This window comes from Schistocerca nitens, chromosome 5, assembly GCF_023898315.1.
Source record: "Schistocerca nitens isolate TAMUIC-IGC-003100 chromosome 5, iqSchNite1.1, whole genome shotgun sequence".
NCBI classification, from domain to species: Eukaryota; Metazoa; Arthropoda; class Insecta; order Orthoptera; family Acrididae; genus Schistocerca; species Schistocerca nitens.
The window spans coordinates 555,120,290-555,140,581 of NC_064618.1; the positions used below are offsets into that span (position 1 = coordinate 555,120,290).

General features: G+C 43.0%; 2 protein-coding genes across 4 annotated transcripts in view; one reads left to right on the plus strand and one right to left on the minus strand.

Annotated features, from left to right (window-relative positions):
- LOC126259179 (peptidyl-prolyl cis-trans isomerase-like 1) overlaps nt 1-15,461 on the minus strand; it is a 116,585-nt gene extending 101,124 nt beyond the window's left edge. For both annotated transcript variants that reach the window (XM_049955750.1, XM_049955749.1), the window contains exon 1: nt 15,249-15,461. In XM_049955750.1, the coding sequence (XP_049811707.1) occupies nt 15,249-15,313 (65 nt within the window). In that variant the 5' untranslated portion in view covers nt 15,314-15,461. The remainder of the gene's footprint in view (nt 1-15,248) is intronic.
- Nucleotides 15,462-15,582: 121 nt separating this feature from the next.
- The window catches only part of LOC126259178 (endoplasmic reticulum mannosyl-oligosaccharide 1,2-alpha-mannosidase), a 112,534-nt gene continuing 107,824 nt past the window's right edge, over nt 15,583-20,292 (plus strand). Inside the window, exon 1 of one of the 2 annotated variants that reach the window (XM_049955748.1) lies at nt 15,583-15,601. Coding sequence is in view for 1 of the 2 variants with exons in the window: in XM_049955747.1 (XP_049811704.1) it covers nt 16,040-16,141 (102 nt within the window). In the remaining variant the exon portion in view is untranslated. Of the gene's footprint in view, nt 15,602-15,622; nt 16,142-20,292 lie in introns of those variants that run through there. The other variant, XM_049955747.1, reaches the window with a different exon arrangement.

The window sequence follows — 20,292 nt, forward strand, 5'->3', positions numbered from 1 at the left end:
CGCCTTAGGTGAATGTTTACACATCAGGTCACACCTCCCGAGAAACAGACGGAGGGACCAATCGGCATGGTCAGAAGGTATCAGCTCAGGCAATCACCCCTCCCCGGGCCTGGCCTTTACCAGGGGGTACGCGCGTGCCTTACATGTCTACCCAGGGCGGGGAATTACGCGTTACCCCGTCACCGGCTACGCGTGCGAACGCGTGGGTCGGCCTTCAGGCGCGCACAGGGAGGAAGGAAGAAGAGGAAAAAGGGGGGAGAGAGAGAGAGAGAGAGAGAGAGAGAGAGAGAGAGAGAGAGAGAGAGAGAGAGAGAGAGAGAGAGAGAGGAGAGAGAGAGAGAGGACAGACTGTCTCAAACGCCGAGGCGGAGACCAGAGAAGGCAAGGAGAAGAAGGCAATGAGAAGGCAAGGAGAAGGCAATGAGAAGGCAAGGAGAAGAAGGCAATGAGAAGGCAAGGAGATTTTGCAGGGGAAAGTGTAAGGAAGACAGTGAGGTGGAGAAGAGCAAAGAAAGGAACCAACCAAAGGAAGGAAGAAACGAGAAGTGAAAAAGCAAAATGACCGCAATTAGAGGTCGTGAAACCGTCCGTCTCCGGACGCAGGCGCTAACTACGCCCTTGAGGGGGAGGGACTCCTTTTAGTCGCCTCTTACGACAGGCAGGAATACCTCGGGCCTATTCTAATCCCCGGACCCGCAGGGGGGAAAATGGTATGTGAAGTCTCATAAGATTTTTCCTAAACTGCCTAAATTGATACAGACTATGCCATCAGTACAATTTGATTGAGAAGCTTGAGACTGTACTACATGTACTGGATATGCTTCCTCGTAAATGGTACAACAACAGTTTTATTCTTATTCAGCGCACAATGTCCCACTGCGCTAACAGCAGTAAATTGTCAAAATATTACAATGACTAAATCATGTGCTTATCCTTGGCAATAGTAGCGTCTGGCATTTAACACTTCAATGAGTTCATTCACCATGAGGTTCCACAATTGTGGGGACAAAACCCCACCTTGTGGACACCCTCTGGTGATTAGCATTTTCTCATTCATCATCATCATGGCTGCTACATTTATCTTCAAGCCTATCCCAGTTTTAGTTTTTTGGTATTGCCATGATGCTTTCTCATTAATCAAACAAATGTGTAAACATTTGTTCTGGCTTTTTTTTGTGTATCTTCAATATAAAATGTAATCATATTTGGTACGTGTCCCACAAGACTGAACAATATTTAAAGCAAAAAGACATGTGTATCTTGTTTGCTACCTCCTGACTGACTCCAATTTACCAGTATCCTACCAATTAACTGCAATCTGCCATTTGCTTTACCTACAACTGAACCTTTGTGCTTGTTACATTTCATGTCCGGAGAAACTTTTACAACCAGTTGTTTAAAAGTGTTGAGTGACTCCAGTTGTTACTCAGGAAAGTTAAAGGGGGGAGGCACTGTCATGAGTGATAAAATACCAGTGTTATAGGGTTCAGGAAAGACTTTTATAAGGTAGGGAGGACAGAAAGAAACCAAGTTTTAAGAGAGGTTAGGATTGAGACAAACCTTCAGTTTGAGAAAGGAACCAAAAACCATAATTCTAGCTTATTACATCAGGATACACAGCTGTTGGTTAAGAATTTTCAACAACCAGCAGAAATTTCAACTTACCCAGTTTTAACTCAGTCAATGTGAAATGTCAGCTATCTTTATTGCATCAAAATATTCGGCGACTGAGAAATAAAATTAATCAATTATCTGCATAGATGAATTAGAGTACTCAAACCCAGTTGACATAATATGCCTCTCTGAACATCATGCGACCATTTGTATAGAACTTTTAAGTGTTGCAGGATTTAGGTTAGCATCTCACTTTTAGAGCAGAAATGGAGAAAGGAGTTGCCACATTCATCAGGAACTGTCAAATTTAAGAATAGATCTTCATAAATTTTGCCTAGAACAGCATATGGAAGCATGTGCAACAGAAGTAGAATTTCACAGAAAATCCTTCATAATATTAAGTGTATATCGAGCACCTGCAGGTAACTTTAATGTGTTCATAAACTACCTTGAAGCTGTACTGGCCCATTTAACAACCATAAACAAAGAAATAGCGGTTGCTGGTGATTTCAATGTAGATTTCCTTAAAGACTCTCCCAATAAGAACTTATTTGAGTTAGTAACACTATCATTCAACTTAATTCCCACTGTAAAGTTCCCACTAGGGTAGCCAATTGCTCACAAACAGCCATTGATAATATCTTTATCGAAAAGTCCAACGAACAAAATTATATTACAAAACCAATAGTCAATGGCCTCAGACTATGACATGCAGTTCCTTCTGTTAAATGTTAATACTGAACAGGATATAAAATCTGTTGAATCTGAGCTCAAGAGGGTAATCAATAAGCCAAAAATTGATTATTTTAGGACACTCCAGAGACATTCACTGGAGTGACATTTACGGTGTTCACTGCACGAATGAAAATATAACACTTTTGATAATAAAAAAATTTGAACACTGCTTTCCCCAAAAACTAACCAAGGTTAGAGCAAAGTCTACAAAGAAGCCATGGATTACTCAAGGAATAGAGGTATCTTGTAAAACAAAAAGAAAACTATCTGTCAATCCGAAACCGTTCTGATGTTGATGCTATAGCACATTACAAGAAATACTGCAAAATATTAAAGACTGTAATACGGACATCAAAGCAAATATATTACAAGGAAAAGATAGTCATATGAGATAGCAAAATAAAGACAATATGGGATATAGTGAAGGAAGAAACCGGTAGAACCAGACATGAAGAGGGACAAATAGCATTAAGGGTAAATGATACCTCAATTGGTGACAGATGTGTATAGTGTTGCAGAACTTCTAACAAACATTTTATAACTGTTACTGAAAAGATGGTGTTATAACCTTTAATCACTAAAATTGCGTGGATATACAAACGTAGAAACAATATCGGGTTACATGCTACCAACCTCCGTATCTGTCACTCAACTGCCGTGCCGTGACATGCGGCCGGCGCCGTTCATAGCCAGGTGGCGCTCCCGCGCTCAGCCGAGCTGCGTAGCACCTCTATCGCCGTGTTCGCGTAATGACGTAGCGGCACTTTTAAATCTCGTGGCACTGTCACAACACTTTTCCCCCCTTGAAAAAAAAACACTCACTTCCTTGGAGACATGGACAGTGCAGAGACATCCATGGCCTCTTGGGAGGTCCCGAGAAGATCCCACGGAGAAACACGAGAGTATGGTCGAAAATGTCAAGGATGGAAGCTGGTGCGTGGAACGTGCCTCCTGGACGAGATGATGGGTGAAAACTCCGGAGTAGCATCCATAGGTGTCGTGGACCTGGGGGTGTGCTCCAGCGAGATGGGTCCCGGAGAAGGCGGCGTCGCGACTGGGGCCGGTTCCGGCATACTCTGAAGCAGTAGCGACGTCGGCTGCAGCAACACGCACGGAAGATGGGCAGCAGCGACAGGACTGGCTTCTCGGGCTGGTGGAGGCGAAAGAAGGGGTGGTGGCACCGGCGTGGCCACCACTCGTGGGCGCATCTGGTCGTAATGGCGAACAACCATGCCGTTGTCCGTACGTATTTCACAAAGCCGGCGGCCGCGAAGAGCCTTGACCACCCCTGGAATCCATTTAGGGCGAGATCCATACCCTCGTGCCCACACGTCGGTGCCCACCGAGTATTTTCCCGCACTAGGGGACACAGTACAAGGCCTGACAGGGCAAAGCAGGTGCAGTAGAGTGCGCGGTTGGCGGACATGCAAGAGTTCAGCAGGGCTGCGATCACCCAGAGGCGTGAAGCGATAAGAACTCAGAAATTGCAACAGAGCGTCATCTGTGGAGAAAACACTAAGGAATTTTTTCATCTGGCTTTTGAAAGTGCGGACAAGGCGCTCGACCTCCCCATTCGATTGCGGATGGAAAGGCGGTGCTGTAACATGATGAATCCCTTGTCCAGTACAAAAATCATGGAAGGCCTGCGAAGAGAACTGAGGGCCATTGTCCGTGACAATCGTGGATGGAAGACCTAGCGCAAAGATTTTGGACAAAGCCAGCATTGTCGCCACAGTGGTGGGCGACGGACATCGAACAACGGAAACTTCGAGAAGGCGTCAATCAACAGTAGCCAATAAGTGCCGAGGAAGGGGCCGGCAAAGTCAGCGTGCACCCGTTCCCATGGCTGCGCCGGATCAGGCCACGGAGAGGGCATTGTACGGGGTGCAGCCAGTTGAGCACACTGACCACATGCAGCGACCATGTGGGCAATGTCCGAATCAATACCGGGCCAATAAACGTGCCTGCGGGCCAGGGACTTAGTCCGAGAAATCCCCAATGGCCCTCATGCAATAGTTTGAGAACATCTTTGCGAAGAGAAGCTGGCACCACGACCCGTGGAGATGCGCCATCCGTGGCCAGAAGAACAACACCCTCACGAACAGACGAAGGCGCAAGGCATGGTAGTTGCGAAGGGGATCCGATGCCCGGCCCTTGGTCCTGTCCGGCCAACCCCGTTGAACAAAACCGACCACCTGACGCAGGACCGGGTCCCGCGCAGTAGCCGACGCGACCTGCGAACCTGTAAGCGGAAAACCCTCGACCGCACGACGTTCTTCCTCATCAATGTGGAAACAGTAGTTCATCTCGATCGAAAACCGCGTCGGGGCCCATCGACCAATGCGACAACGCGTCAGCGTTGGCGTGCTGGGCCGTGGGGCGATAGTGAATCTCATAGTGAAAACGAGACGAGTATAAGGCCCAACTTTGCAGGCGGTCAGCTGCCTTATCCGGAAGCGACGCTGAGGGGCTGAACAGAGACCAGCGGCTTGTGGTCGGTGATGAGGTGAAACTTAGAACCATACAAAAAAAAGCTGAAATTTGTTTGAGCATAAATGATAGAGTCTCCTTTTCGATTTGAGAGTAACGCCGTTGGGCATCGTTGACGGTCTTGGAAGCGTAGGCGATGGGTCATTCCGACCCATCATACCGATGGGCGAGAACAGCCCCTAGGCCATACTGTGACGCGCCAGTCGCCAGAATCAATTGCTGACCCGGACGGAATCTAGCAAGACAAGGTGCCGACTGCAAATGAGCCTTCAGGCGGACAAAAGCCTGCTCACACTCGTCAGACCAACAGAAAGGAACGTTTTTGCGTAACAGCTGATGCAGAGGATGAGCCACCGCCGCCGCGGATGGAATGAATTTGTGATAATAAGCAATCTTGCCTAGAAACGCCTGAAGTTCTTTGACCGTAGACGGCCGGGGTAGAGCAGCAATGGCCGCCACGTGCTTTCTTAGAGGATGTATACCCTCACGGGACAAGTGGAAACCAAGATACACAATAGAGGGTTGGAAGAACTGTGACTTGTCCTGATTGCACTTCAACCCAGCCGAATGCAGAACCCGAAACAGTGAACGCAAATTGCGAAGGTGCTCCTCAGTGGAGGCCCCCGTGACAACAATGTCATCCAGGTAGTTGATGCAGCTGGGAACGGAAGCCGTGATCTGTTCCAAAAACCGCTGAAAATGGCCGGCGTGCTAGCGACGCCAAGTGGTAACCGCTGGTACTGATACAACCCACAAGGAGTGTTGACGAGAAATTCCTTGGAAAACGCATCCAACAGCAACTGATGGTACGCCTCCGATAAGTCAAGTTTGGAAAAGAACTGGCCCCCAGCGAGATTGGTAAATAACTCCTCAGGACGGGGAAGAGGATAAGTGTCAATGAGGCTCTGAGCGTTGACAGTGGCTTTAAAATCACCACACAATTGCAGACTCCCGTTTGGTTTAGAAACCACCATGATTGGCGATGCCCATTCGCTGGAGTTAACAGGAAGGAGAATCCCTGAAGCTGTTAACCTGTCTATCTCAGCCTTGACAGGTGCACGCAACGCCATCGGAATAGGGCGTGCCCGGAAAAACTTCGGGCGAGCCGTAGGTTTAAGAGTAATGTGGGCTTCAAAATCCTTGGCACGCCCCAGACCAGCAGAGAACACGGACGAGAATTCAGAACACAATCCATCCAGCTGTTGATACGGAATATCCTCAGATATGAGGTGCACATCATCATCAATGGAGAACCTGAACAACTGGAAAGCATCATAACCGAACAGGTTTTCAGTGCCCGCATGATCCACCACATAAAACGTGAGGGGCCTAACAACAGACTTGTAGGCAGTGGAAGCATCAAACTGGCCAACGATAGGAATCTTCTACTTATTATAAGTTTGCAGATTTCGCGTAACTGGAGACAAGGGAGGGGAGCCCAACTCCAAATACGTGCGAGAATTAAGGAGAGTCACTGCAGAGCCAGTGTCCCCTTGCATGCGAATGTCTATCCAGAACACGAACAGTAACAAACAACTTATTTGTTTGAGAAAGCGCACAGTTAACATCCATGTCCGATGCCTCGTCCTCGTCGACAGGAACTTTAGGGGACTGACACACAGAAGCAATGTGGCCTTTTTCCCTACATGAATTACACGTGGCCCAACGTTTGGGACAAGCGGCCCTGTCATGCTGTACGAAACAACGTGGACAAGAAGGAAGTGCGGAACGAACCTGCTTCTGTGGTTGCTGTTTTCGCTGCGAGCGTGGCGGCCCAACGCGACGTCGTTGACGCGAGTGAACCGCCGCGACATCGTCGTTCCCCTGTGAAACAGGCAAATTGACCGTGCCGAAAGTGGTCTGTACAGCGCCTACATCACACCACACGTCTATTTGCGCACCAGCAGCGTGAGACACTTCAAAAGATTGAGCGATGCTTAGCACTTCCGACAACGACGGGTTTGGTAGTTGTAAGGCACGTTGCCGAACTTCTTTATCAGGAGCAAGCCGTAGAATAGCGTCCCTAACCATTGAATCAGCATAAGACTCATGATGAGTGTCCGTGACAAACTGACATTTCCTACTCAGACCGTGTAGTTCCGCCGCCCAAGCCCGGTAAGATTGATGGGGCTGTTTACGACACCGGTAGAACGCCACGCGGGCGGCAACGACGTGGGTGTTTTTCGGTAATAGTTAGACAATAAGTCACATTTCTTGGAAGGACAGAGGCAGGTTCCCGCAGAGGGGCTAACAGATAGCAGCTGATAGATCCGAGGGGAAATCCAAGATAGAAATAACGACTTACACATAGGAGCGTCGACAACGCCGAAAGCCAAGAAGTGTTGCCGCAAACGCTTCTCATAATCCTCCCAGTCTTCAGCGGCCTCGTCGTAAGGAGGGAACGGAGGCGGAGAAGAGGAAGACAGACGATGAGTAAGCGACGTCGACAACGCCTGAATAGCAGCCGTCAGCTGTGTTTGTTGTTCAATGAGCGCTTGCAGAAGCTGTTCCATGTCTGCCCCGACACAAACACACAATTCCACAACGCAGGAAAAAAAATATCCGACCTCGTCGCCAAAAAGTGTTATAACCTTTAATCACTAATAAATTGCGTGGATATACAAACGTAGAAACAATATCCGGTTACATGCTACCAACTCCGTATCTGTCACTCAACTGCCGTGCCGTGACATGCGGCCGGCGCCGTTCATAGCCAGGTGGCGCTCCCGCGCTCAGCCGAGCTGCGTAGCGCCTCTATCGCCAGGTTCGCGTACTGACGTAGCGGCACTTTTAAATCTCGTGGCACTGTCACAACAGTGACATCTACAGGTTCTGTAGATGCTGCTATGGAATACCACAGACCAGACATTTCAAGTAACTTCCATAGTATGCATTTGACCCTCACTACCCCAGCAAAAATAATTGTCCATCATAAAATGTTTAAAATCAAAAACATCTAGTGGGTATGACGAAACATCAACAAAGTGAATTAAAGAATGTGATTCTGAGTTAAGTAACATATTACGCTATCTGTGTAACCAGTCGTTTATCAGTGGAACATTTCCTGAATGCTTGAAATATGCTAAACTCAAGCCATTGTTTAAGAAGGGAGATAAAGAAATAGCATTAAATTTCCATCCAATTTCACTTTTGCCAGCATTCTCAAAAATTTTAAAAATGGTAATGTACAATTGGCTTTATAACGATCTTATCACAAATAACATACTGTCAAAGTCACAGTTCGGATTTCTAAAGGGTTCTGATACTGAGATGGCTATCTATACTTACAGTGAAAATTTACTTAGGCCTAATTCATTAGACAAAAAATTGCAGGCGACTGGTATATTTCGTGATCTGTCAAAGGGATTTCACTGTGTAAATCACAATATCCTTTTAACTAAATTAGAATATTATGGTGTAACAGGAAATACTGCAAAATGGTTCAAATCTTATATCTCTGGCAGGAAACAAAGGGTGTTATTAGGAAAGAGACATGCATTAAGCTATCAGGCATCATCCAACTGGGAACTAATTACATGTGGTGTCCAACAAAGTTCCATCTTAGGGCCCTTACTTTTTCTTGTGTATATCAATGTCCTTTCATCAGTAACATTACCTGATGCCAAGTTTGTATTGTTTGCCGACGATACAATCAAGTATATTATTAGAAAGATCGGCTAATAAAATATTTGTGGACATTAATCACTGGTTCCTAGCCAATTCTTTGTCACTAAACTTTGAAAAAACACACTACATGCAGTTCAGAACTACTAAGAGGTGTCCCGCGAGTATATGTCTAACATACGATGGCAAGAAGATAGATAGAGGTGGACAGTGTTAAATTCTTGGGATTACAGCTTTATAATAAATTCAACTGGGAGGAGCACACCACAGAACTGCTGAAGTGTCTTAACAAATCTCTATTTGCAATGCAAATTGTGTCAGACATAGGGGATATAAGTCATAGTACGCTTACTTTCATTCCATAATGTCATATGGGATTATTTTTTGGGGTAATTCATCAGCTAAAGTTTTCTGGGCACAAAAATGTGCAATAAGAGTTATATGTGTTGGGAGCTCAAGAACATCCTGCAGAAGCCTGTTTGGGGAACTAGGGATACTAACTACTGCTTCCCAATATATTTATTCCTTAATGAAATTTGTCATTAAAAATATATCACTTTTTCAAACCAACAGCTCAATTCATGGAATCAATACTAGAAATAAGAATAATCTTCACAAGGATTTAAAGTGACTTACTCTTGTACAAGAAGGTGTGCATTATTCAGGAACACACATTTTCAATAACTTGCCAGCAGCCATAAAAAGCTTAACAACGAATGAAATTCAGTTTAAGAGAAGCCTAAAGGATTTATTGGAAGCCAACTCCTTCTACTCCATTGATGAATTTCTCAGTAGAACCAAGTGATTTTTGTGTGTTATATATATATATATATAACAGAGGGAAACATTCCACGTGGAAAAAATATATCTAAAAAGAAAGATGATGAGACTTACCAAACAAAAGCGCTGGCAGGTCGATAGACACACAAACAAACACAAATATACACACAAAATTCTAGCTTTCGCAACCAACGGTTGCTTCGTCAGGAAAGAGGGAAGGAGAGGGAAAGATGAAAGGATGTGGGTTTTAAGGGAGAGGGTAAGGAGTCATTCCAATCCCGGGAGCGGAAAGACTTACCTTAGGGGGAAAAAAGGACAGGTATACACTCGCACACACACACATATCCATCCACACATACAGACACAAGCAGACATATTTAAAGACAAAGAGTTTGGGCAGAGATGTCAGTCGAGGTGGAAGAGTAGAGGCAAAGAAGTTGTTGAGAGACAGGTGAGGTATGAGTGGCGGCAACTTGAAATTAGCGGAGATTGAGGCCTGGCGGATAACGAGAAGAGAGGATATACTGAAGGGCAAGTTCCCATCTCCGGAGACGGATAGGTTGGTGTTGGTGGGAAGTATCCAGATAACCCGGACGGTGTAACACTGTGCCAAGAAGTGCTGGCTGTGCACCAAGGCATGTTTAGCCACAGGGTGATCCTCATTACCAACAAACACTGTCTGCCTGTGTCCATTCATGCGAATGGACAGTTTGTTGCTGGTCATTCCCACATAGAATGCATCACAGTGTAGGCAGGTCAGTTGGTAAATCACGTGGGTGCTTTCACACGTGGCTCTGCCTTTGATCGTGTACACCTTCCGGGTTACAGGACTGGAGTAGGTGGTGGTGGGAGGGTGCATGGGACAGGTTTTGCACCGGGGGCGGTTACAAGGATAGGAGCCAGAGGGTAGGGAAGGTGGTTTGGGGATTTCATAGGGATGAACTAACAGGTTACGAAGGTTAGGTGGACGGTGGAAAGACACTCTTGGCGGAGTGGGGAGGATTTCATGAAGGATGGATCTCATTTCAGGGCAGGATTTGAGGAAGTCGTATCCCTGCTGGAGAGCCACATTCAGAGTCTGGTCCAGTCCCAGAAAGTATCCTGTCACAAGTGGGGCACTTTTGTGGTTCTTCTGTGGGGGATTCTGGGTTTGAGGGGATGAGGAAGTGGCTCTGGTTATTTGCTTCTGTACCAGGCCGGGAGGGTAGTTGCGGGATGTGAAAGCTGTTGTCAGGTTGTTGGTGTAATGTTTCAGGGATTCCGGACTGGAGCAGATTCGTTTGCCACGAAAACCTAGGCTGTAGGGAAGGGACCGTTTGATGTGGAATGGGTGGCAGCAGTCCGGAATCCCTGAAACATTACACCAACAACCTGACAACAGCTTTCACATCCCGCAACTACCCTCCCGGCCTGGTACAGAAGCAAATAACCAGAGCCACTTCCTCATCCCCTCAAACCCAGAATCCCCCACAGAAGAACCACAAAAGTGCCCCACTTGTGACAGGATACTTTCCGGGACTGGACCAGACTCTGAATGTGGCTCTCCAGCAGGGATACGACTTCCTCAAATCCTGCCCTGAAATGAGATCCATCCTTCATGAAATCCTCCCCACTCCGCCAAGAGTGTCTTTCCGCCGTCCACCTAACCTTCGTAACCTGTTAGTTCATCCCTATGAAATCCCCAAACCACCTTCCCTACCCTCTGGCTCCTATCCTTGTAACCGCCCCCGGTGCAAAACCTGTCCCATGCACCCTCCCACCACCACCTACTCCAGTCCTGTAACCCGGAAGGTGTACACGATCAAAGGCAGAGCCACGTGTGAAAGCACCCACGTGATTTACCAACTGACCTGCCTACACTGTGATGCATTCTATGTGGGAATGACCAGCAACAAACTGTCCATTCGCATGAATGGACACAGGCAGACAGTGTTTGTTGGTAATGAGGATCACCCTGTGGCTAAACATGCCTTGGTGCACAGCCAGCACATCTTGGCACAGTGTTACACCATCCGGGTTATCTGGATACTTCCCACCAACACCAACCTATCCGAACTCCGGAGATGGGAACTTGCCCTTCAGTATATCCTCTCTTCTCGTTATCCGCCAGGCCTCAATCTCCGCTAATTTCAAGTTGCCGCCACTCATACCTCACCTGTCTCTCAACAACTTCTTTGCCTCTACTCTTCCACCTCGACTGACATCTCTGCCCAAACTCTTTGTCTTTAAATATGTCTGCTTGTGTCTGTATGTGTGGATGGATATGTGTGTGTGTGCGAGTGTATACCTGTCCTTTTTTCCCCCTAAGGTAAGTCTTTCCGCTCCCGGGATTGGAATGACTCCTTACCCTCTCCCTTAAAACCCACATCCTTTCATCTTTCCCTCTCCTTCCCTCTTTCCTGACGAAGCAACCGTTGGTTGCGAAAGCTAGAATTTTGTGTGTATATTTGTGTTTGTTTGTGTGTCTATCGACCTGCTGCCAGCGCTTATTTATATATATATATATATATATATATATATTCAAGCATCCGCAACCCAAGGTTGCTTCATCAGGAAAGAGGGAAGGAGAGGGAAAGATGAAAGGATGTGGGTTTTAAGGGAGAGGGTAAGGAGTCATTCCAATCCCGGGAGGGGAAAGACTTACCTTAGGGCATAAAAGGGACAAGTATACACTTGCACACACACACATATCCATCTGCACATATACAGACACAAGCAGACATTTGTAAAGGCAAAGAGTTTGGGCAGAGATGTCAGTCGAGGCGGAAGTGCAGAGGCAAAGATGTTGTTGAATGACAGGTGCGGTATGAGTGGCGGCAACTTGAAATTAGCGGAGGCTGAGGCCTGGTGGGTCACGGGAAGAGAGGTTGTATTGAAGGGCAAGTTCCCATCTCCGGAGTGTTCTGACAGGTTGGTGTTAGTGGGAAGTATCCAGATAACCCGCACGGTGTAACATCGTGCCAAGATGTGCTGGCCGAGCAGCAAGTCATGTTTAGCTACAGGGTGATCCTCATTACCAACAAACACTGTCTGCCTGTGTCCGTTCATGCAAATGGACAGTTTGTTGCTGGTCATTCCCACATAGAAAGCTTCACAGTGTAGGCAGGTCAGTTGGTAAATCACATGGGTGCTTTCACACATGGCTCTGCCTTTGATCGTGTACACCTTCTGGGTTACAGGACTGGAGTAGGTGGTGGTGGGAGGGTGATTGGGACAGGTTTTACACCGGGTGCGGTTACAAGGGTGGGAGCCAGAGGGTAGGGAAGGTGGTTTTGGGATTTCATAGGGATGAACCAAGAGGTTATGAAGGTTAGGTGGACGGTGGAAAGACACTCTTCGTGAAGTGGGGAGGATTTCAGAAGGATGGATCTCATTTCAGGGCAGGATTTGAGGAAGTCGTATCCCTGCTGGAGAGCCACATTCAGAGTCTGATCCAGTCCCGGAAAGTATCCTGTCACAAGTGGGGCACTTTTGGGGTTCTTCTGTGGGAGGTTCTGGATTTGAGGGAATGATGAAGTGGCTCTGGTTATTTGCTTCTGTACCAGGTCGGGAGGGTAGTTGCGGGATGCGCAAGCTGTTTTCAGGTTGTTGGTGTAATGGTTCAGGGATTCAGGACTGGAGCAGATTCGTTTGCCACGAATTATTACCTTATAAATTTTAAAAAAAATCATTTTTTTTTTAAATTTAAATTCAGTGCATTAATTCAATCTTAGTAAATGAGTGTTTGTAAAATAGTTCTTTGATATAGTGTTCATTAAAAAAAAATTGATCATTCCACTGATTACCTGTGGAAGGTACATTAGCTTATTTGTTTCAGTTGTAAATATTTGTCATGTATTATTATTTTTCTGACATGTTCTACACTGTGGAGGACCCCTCACTACGGATCAATTGGAATGTAAGTGAATCTAATCTAATCTAATCATTGTTACTGTAGTAATACGATAGGAGATTTTTGCATTCTGTGAAGCACAAAATTTTAGATTTCTGAAAATTTAAATAAAGTTGTCAATTGTGCTGTGTGGATAAGAAAAAAGTCCACCTTTTTCCACTGAATGTTTTATTTTTCACGTTTCACCTGTTCATGCTGTACATCATCAGAGGTATTCATTTTTTATGTTCTTTTCATGTATCCATGTGTTGTTCTGTACATAATAGGTCACATTTAAACATTTGACTGCATGTAAGTTATCCTGTAGCACGCTGGATGTGTTCCTGTTCACATGCAGTAGGGCTGACAATTATGTAACGAGCTAGGGTTTGAGGGTAGTGACTCTTATGTGCCCAAATGCTACTTCAGTAAATTTATTTCAATACAGAGCAGGTATATGCTTTGTCTGCCACCAATGACAATATTTAAATACAGAAAAAACATAAAGGGAAAAGTGCACTTACAGTGCCAGTGGCTTCACTTTCTGAGTGCTGCAGTAGGTAACTATTTGCACAGTGAATGCTGATAAGATGGTAGAACCAATGAAAAAGTAGTGTTTGATAAAAGTAGTCAAGATGTGGAGTGTATGAAATTAAATGGCAGCATAATGGAATAGATTACACAGAATGTTGTCATATAAAACAGAACATTCTGTAAAATTTAAACTGTGCTCTTATGCTCCTACATAATCCCAACATCGGAAATAGGGACATGGTCGACAGAAGCGTCCGATTCCACGCGTCGGCTTTGACCTGTGACGTAAGGGTGTTGTCGTGTGTGACGTCATGACGGCGCTGTTTGATTTGAGTGTGGCTGTCTCCAGTTCTGTTTTATCTTATTTTATTTACTTTCCTGATCTGTTTGTTCTATCTCGTGAGATTTTTTTTAAATTTAAAAACACTTATTACTCATTTTAATTATCTGTTTCCTCCAATTTCTGTTTTAGTTTATTATATTTATCTTTCTGATCTGTTCGTTCTATCCCGTGAGATTTTTTTTTTTTTAAAGACAAAAAACACTAATCAGCTACTGAAGCATCTTCATCTTCTATGGGTTGCAGGGGTTACGACCCCTGGGGAGGTGGTATTCATGCATGGCTGTCTTCACTTACACGTTGTAGCTACGCAAGGCGTCTAAATTTGTTTATATTTAGTTTGCCCCCACCCAAAACACCCCATTTCCCGCGCTTGTTCCGTTGTGTCATTAGGCTTCTTGTGGAAAGTGTGTGTGTTTGTTTTTGTTTCCGCCATATTTGCGACGTCATGGGTCAAAGCAGACGGGCGGGATCGGACGCTTCCGTATTTCCTAGGGACATTTTGAAAATACTACACAAAGTTTTCAAAACAATCACTAGGCTGCACTAGAGATTAGCCCCCAGCACAGCCAGTTTTCCCCCAAACACATTCATTAGCTTTACCAACTCACAAACAAACTACAACCTTGGAAGACATACAATTCAAGAAATATACGCGACAACTAGTTACCAACTTTATAGTCCACAATTGCAAGAGCAACAATTTTCAATCTTGCACTATCAATGTCGAAAACAAGAGTCATTCTCTCTCTTTCTCTTTTTATGTGAATGTTGGCATCATCTCCCCAAATTGGTGGGCAATATGTCAACTAAGGGTATATAAGACCATAGTACATACTTAGTACATTAATATGTCTCATTTACTGAGCTACACATCTTCTTTATCAGGGATACATTTGAGTTAATTGTTGGACATATATTATCTGCGTGATTTTTCCAAGGCAAGTACTTGTCTACTATGACACCCAAGACCTTGAAAGTGTTTGTCTGGCATACCGGTAAGTTTGTGTTCCCAATTTTAAGGCTGATATTTTCAAGCGAACATGTCTACTGAGATGAACCTGCATGAACATTGTTTTTGATCAATTTACGAGCAAAATTTTTAATGCTTAAATAATAGCTTACATTTTCTATATTCAGAGCAAGCCTTTTTCTCTTGTTCAATCTCGGTGCTATCACTAGATATATGAGATGCCTCATCAGCATAGATGATGACATTTGCATCCTCTGTTTCGGAGAGCATTTAATAATTAAACTTACGTTGTTTCGAGGACGGCGTACGGAGGCTGCCATAATTTATCCGGTATACCTGATGATGAAGTCATACTAGACTCAAGACTGACTGAGACAACCACAATCCCTTGCAGGCGCTTCGAACAGTTTGTTGACAAACAAATCTCATCGAACAAGTGATATCGAATGATCGATAGCAGAATGTTCAGTTAATGTTTGTTAAAAACATATACAGCATCGTTAATACTACTCATTAGAAGAAAACTTGGAACTCAAAGAGCTATAAAAGTGCGAAACCGACTTGTAATTATCAGAAGAATTCCAGGGAACGGAAAGAATGAAGTTACAATTATGTACCCTAGTTGGTCTATATTACAGAAGTTAGTTAAGTTTCTTGTCTTGTAACCTACTGCAATTAATTAAATTTAGTGAAACAAAATGTTTTGTAGCTATTTCGTGTCAGTACCAAAGAGACTGTGGCCAGTACTATAACTTACACTTTCAATTGGCTCGGATATAAATGAGTAGAAGCAATGCCACCTCGAGGCCTAAGTACAAGGGTGAAGGGAATTGTGGAGGTTTTTATTGTTAGCAGTTGGTAATCTGTGATGCGAAAATGTCGGTGTTGACGTGTGTAATGTGGGATGTAGGGGGAAGGTGATGGCCACGAAATGTTTGTAAATGTATTTACTTTTAGAGAGCAGGGATGACGTGAGAGTTGGAGTCTGCAGAAGCCTTGCGTGTTAGCTACCGCATGGCTCTGTTACAATCAGTATTTACCGAATGCGAAGTGTCAAAGTGTATGTCAACATTTTATTATGCTAGGTAACAGAAGGAAAGACTTCATATCACTGAATTTGCCTAGCGACACAAGAGAATTTGTGAAAAATAAGGAATGGCAGAGGCGGAGTCTGTGGAGGGTTAGTACAAAGCTATTATTAAATGCGTTGCATGTAGGCCTACAATCATATATGGTTTTAAGAAAATGAATTAGGCTAGTAGGCGTTTGTACTCGAAAGCATTACAACACAAAAAGTAATTACGTAAATTAACTTCGTAAAGAGTACAACACTGCTAAATGAACAGTCGTTTTTTCCTGTGTGACGCCAAGCAATTGTTACAAACAGTAAAACTAGCTTCATTAGAAAATGTTACAATCCGTAAAAGTATATTCACTAGGAAAAGAGAAAATGAAGTAATGTTATTCCGGCGATTCCGAAGGAAAATTACTATTTGTGTCACGATGTGGCACAGTGTTGGCTCTGACCCAAGGCAAACTACTGTTTCGCTTTTCAGGGTACACAAATGATGAGAATGGAAGTACCGGTGCCGTATGGCGTCAGCAGATCTGCCAGACTATGTCATTGACGCCAACAGCCTTATAGCACCTAAATCATAGAGAGACTGGAAACACATTTTTACTTCAGTTATCAGCAAGTTGGAGTAACTTTAAGAAGTATAAGACTGTGACACAAGTCAAGCTTTTTTTATATATATATATATATATATACTATGACTTTTAGTTCCATGTGTCATCTCTCTTTTATTATTTCGAATACTTTGCTTGTAAATGTAGCATGTGTCTTGTAGAACTTTTGAGAGTTACAGGAAATGAAATGTGAAGCAGGGGAAGAAATTCTTTGATTGTAATAAAGGACCTAAATTCACATGATTTGTGTTTTCTTTGGAAAAAACCGTTATTAGAGAAAATACAGCAAGAAACTTGTCACTTCAATATGTATAACTTTGGAAAAGACTGAGCTTTGATTAGTGAATGCTGAAAAAGTGACCTGTTGTTTTCGACATTACTCACCCACAAATTAATTTAAATGCTCAGTTGTGATCAGTTGACTGTAGTGCAGCATTTGCCTTCAGGAAGCAAAATTTAAAAATATCATTAGACAACTTGCTTTAAGGGGAGAAAATTCATATAAATTAGGAGCTACCCATTTGTGTGCAGCTGTGTTATGTTAATTTGTAAACACAGATTCTGTTGATGGTAGTTATATAAAACAATGGCTTCGTGTGAACATAGAAATGAAGTATGTACCTAAGGCAAATATAAAACCAGCATTGTCCATTCAGAAATATTAGTGTGTGCATAGTGGGTAAAATAAAACATTTTTAGCATAAAATCATAGCTGCATGCAATTTCTGCCAACCTTGTACTTTGGATTCCTCAGTAGAAGGAAAAATATTGAAGATTTCATCAAGTGCAGCACAAAGAAACATACTCTTGTGCCATAACTATGGCAAAAGCCACTGTTCAGATGCTTGATTGAGAGGTGATCCACTTTCACATATTCTATAAAACTTGCACATTGTAAATCAAAAGTGTTTTGTTCTTTATTGAAGAATCTTCAAAGAAATTACAACTAAGACTTTTATCAGGGGGAAAAGAGGCCTTAAATCTTTCGATGAATCTCTCATTTTTACCCATTAGCTGACCATGGATCCTGAGATAATGCATTTGATGTGAGTATATTAACACCCATAATGTTTGGGCAGTATTTCAAATGAATGGTTAGTACTGTACATAACACATTTCCAAACAGAAACTGTTCATACATAGACACAAAGTGATTGTATTCATTTATTACTTCCTTCATCCTAAATTTGTTTCACATTTATTGTAATCAGAACTTCTTTCTTAAATATTTATTTTTTTGTTTGCTGTGTTAGGCTTGAAGGGGATTCATAGTCATACATGCTTGGGGTCAAATCATGTAAGTTAACATAAATGACTGCAGTTCTTTGCTCTTTGTCTGGTTGTTGCACTGAATTTATGTTTGAGAGGACATGGCATAAAATCTCCATCTCACCGCCCAAATTTAGATTTTATGAAATTTCCATAATCGTTTTAGGCATATGGCAGAATGATTGCTTTGAGAAGAACACGGCAGATTTTCATTTCTATCATTGTCCTGTCCCAGCAAGTAATTTATCTCTAATGACATCATCCAGGGAGCATTAAACCCCAATCTTTATTATTTATTTATTAACTCATTCATCCAAGGAGCATCTCTCAATGATATAGGGTTTATGAAGTTACTATAGTGCCAATTATTGGGCCAAAATATAACCCACAACATACAAAACATGCTTTAAGAGTTTAGGACTGGTAGCCTAATGGGAAAGGACAGGTGGTTGATTAAGGAACCGTCCTGGTGTTTGCCTTAGTGATCTGATCTGGAAAAACCTCCGAAAACTCAAATCAAGATGGCCAGATAGAGCATCTCCACTGTCCCGAATATGAGGTCAGTATCCCAACACCTACACTGTCCCATTCAGTAATTCTGTAATGCATAATATTCCTTTATTTACACACAAATTGTTTCATGTAATATGCAGTATAAACCAGTTTTATTATGTAACTCTTCAGGCTATCCCAGAAAAATGTTTACACATTGAATAACCGGGTCTTTGTATCATTCTCGCGTGCTATTTCAGCGAGTACCCGAAGTAGACAGTGAGTCACACCTTCAAAATACTTTGTGAGAACAATGTGAACAATCAGTAGAAGACCAGGTTATTCGGCCTATCACAGTTTTCTTCTTCACTGCCCACAAACTGAGGACATCTGCTGATGACTCCGGAGCTGTTTCTGGTCACTAGCTACTTAAATCTGTTCTGCTCTTCACTGCCACTCACACTAAGACACCCACCGATTACTCCTGGACTGAGACAATGGTGATGCTACTCCTCTTTACAATGTATGTGACTACAACTTCCAGTTATATTCTTATTACCCTTTTGTGCAGTTTAAGAACCATGCCCATGTTTTGTGCCTTTGATCCCCGGAAAAGACCTCCATAGCTAAGAATTGAGTGTATCTGTAAAAACTTCTTGTTTGCTATGCAATCTGTATATTTATCATCTAAGCTTAAAGTGACAAAGTTGCTTTATCTTCAGTGTGAATTTATTACATACATGTTTTATCAATGACTATGATGTTGCTATCATCAGCAAAGAGGTTTCTTTCTCCATATGTTACACTGTATGTGGAAAGTCATTGAGTTATATATATGTTAAGAAGACGATTAAAACCAATACACCACCCTGAGGAACACCTTCCACGTCTTATGGTGAAAATTGTTTAGACACTGAGAGCACTTAAAGGCATTATTGATATAATGACAGGCCTATTAAAAATATCTATCAGAACACTAGTGATCACATTTCTAAGCCTTACCATTGCTAAAAGTTATGTATTTTCCTCTAAATTCCCGTAGGATATGATGTGGTTTTTATCGTGGTGCACTAATTTGGTTGCCTGGCATGAAGAAACAAATTGTCCAAGGCTGATTGAAGAAATCCTAGAATTTTGCTAACTACAGAAATCATGAAAGATTTGAGAATCAGATTACGTCTTTCATGGAAAAATCTTGCATTTGATCTTCAGTGTGCAATGCAAGTATTGATACGCACTTCATAAGTATGTGGTAACACATATGAAAAAGTAAAACAATTTCAAGTGAAAAAAATACTGACCTGATTGTCACAGTGTGCAACACTTTAGTTGTGTAATAGGAAGCAAGACAATGGGAACAATGGGTGCACTGAAACATTTGTGATGCAATGCCATTTTTAAAAACTGTCAAAACTTCGATACTGAGGCTTCAGGTATAGTGCTTTCTTATGAATCATAAGAGGGTAACTCATTTTAATTTTGAGAAGCTTAGAGCATATGTACAGGTATGTATATGTAACATGTTGACCATGATGTTAACTAAGAACATTAAAACACTAATTCCTCAGTTGATGCACAATACTAAGGAATTTGCCTTTGTCCACAATGGCAAAGCTAAAATCTGTCTACCTATCTTGATCTCTTTCTCTGTGGTTTTCTTAAACTAATTCAATGGAATACTGGAATAGTTTCTTCAATACAGTTTTCTCTTTTATTCATTGTTTTGGGATTGTAGTTGATCTTTGCTATATAATTGTAACTTACCAGAAAGCTGAGTTTCACATCTTTACTGTTCATGGCATAGTCTGTGCTGGAGAAAAGTGCTAATACTCTTGTTACAAAGATAACGGCATGAGTGAAATATATACCATGTGCCAGTCA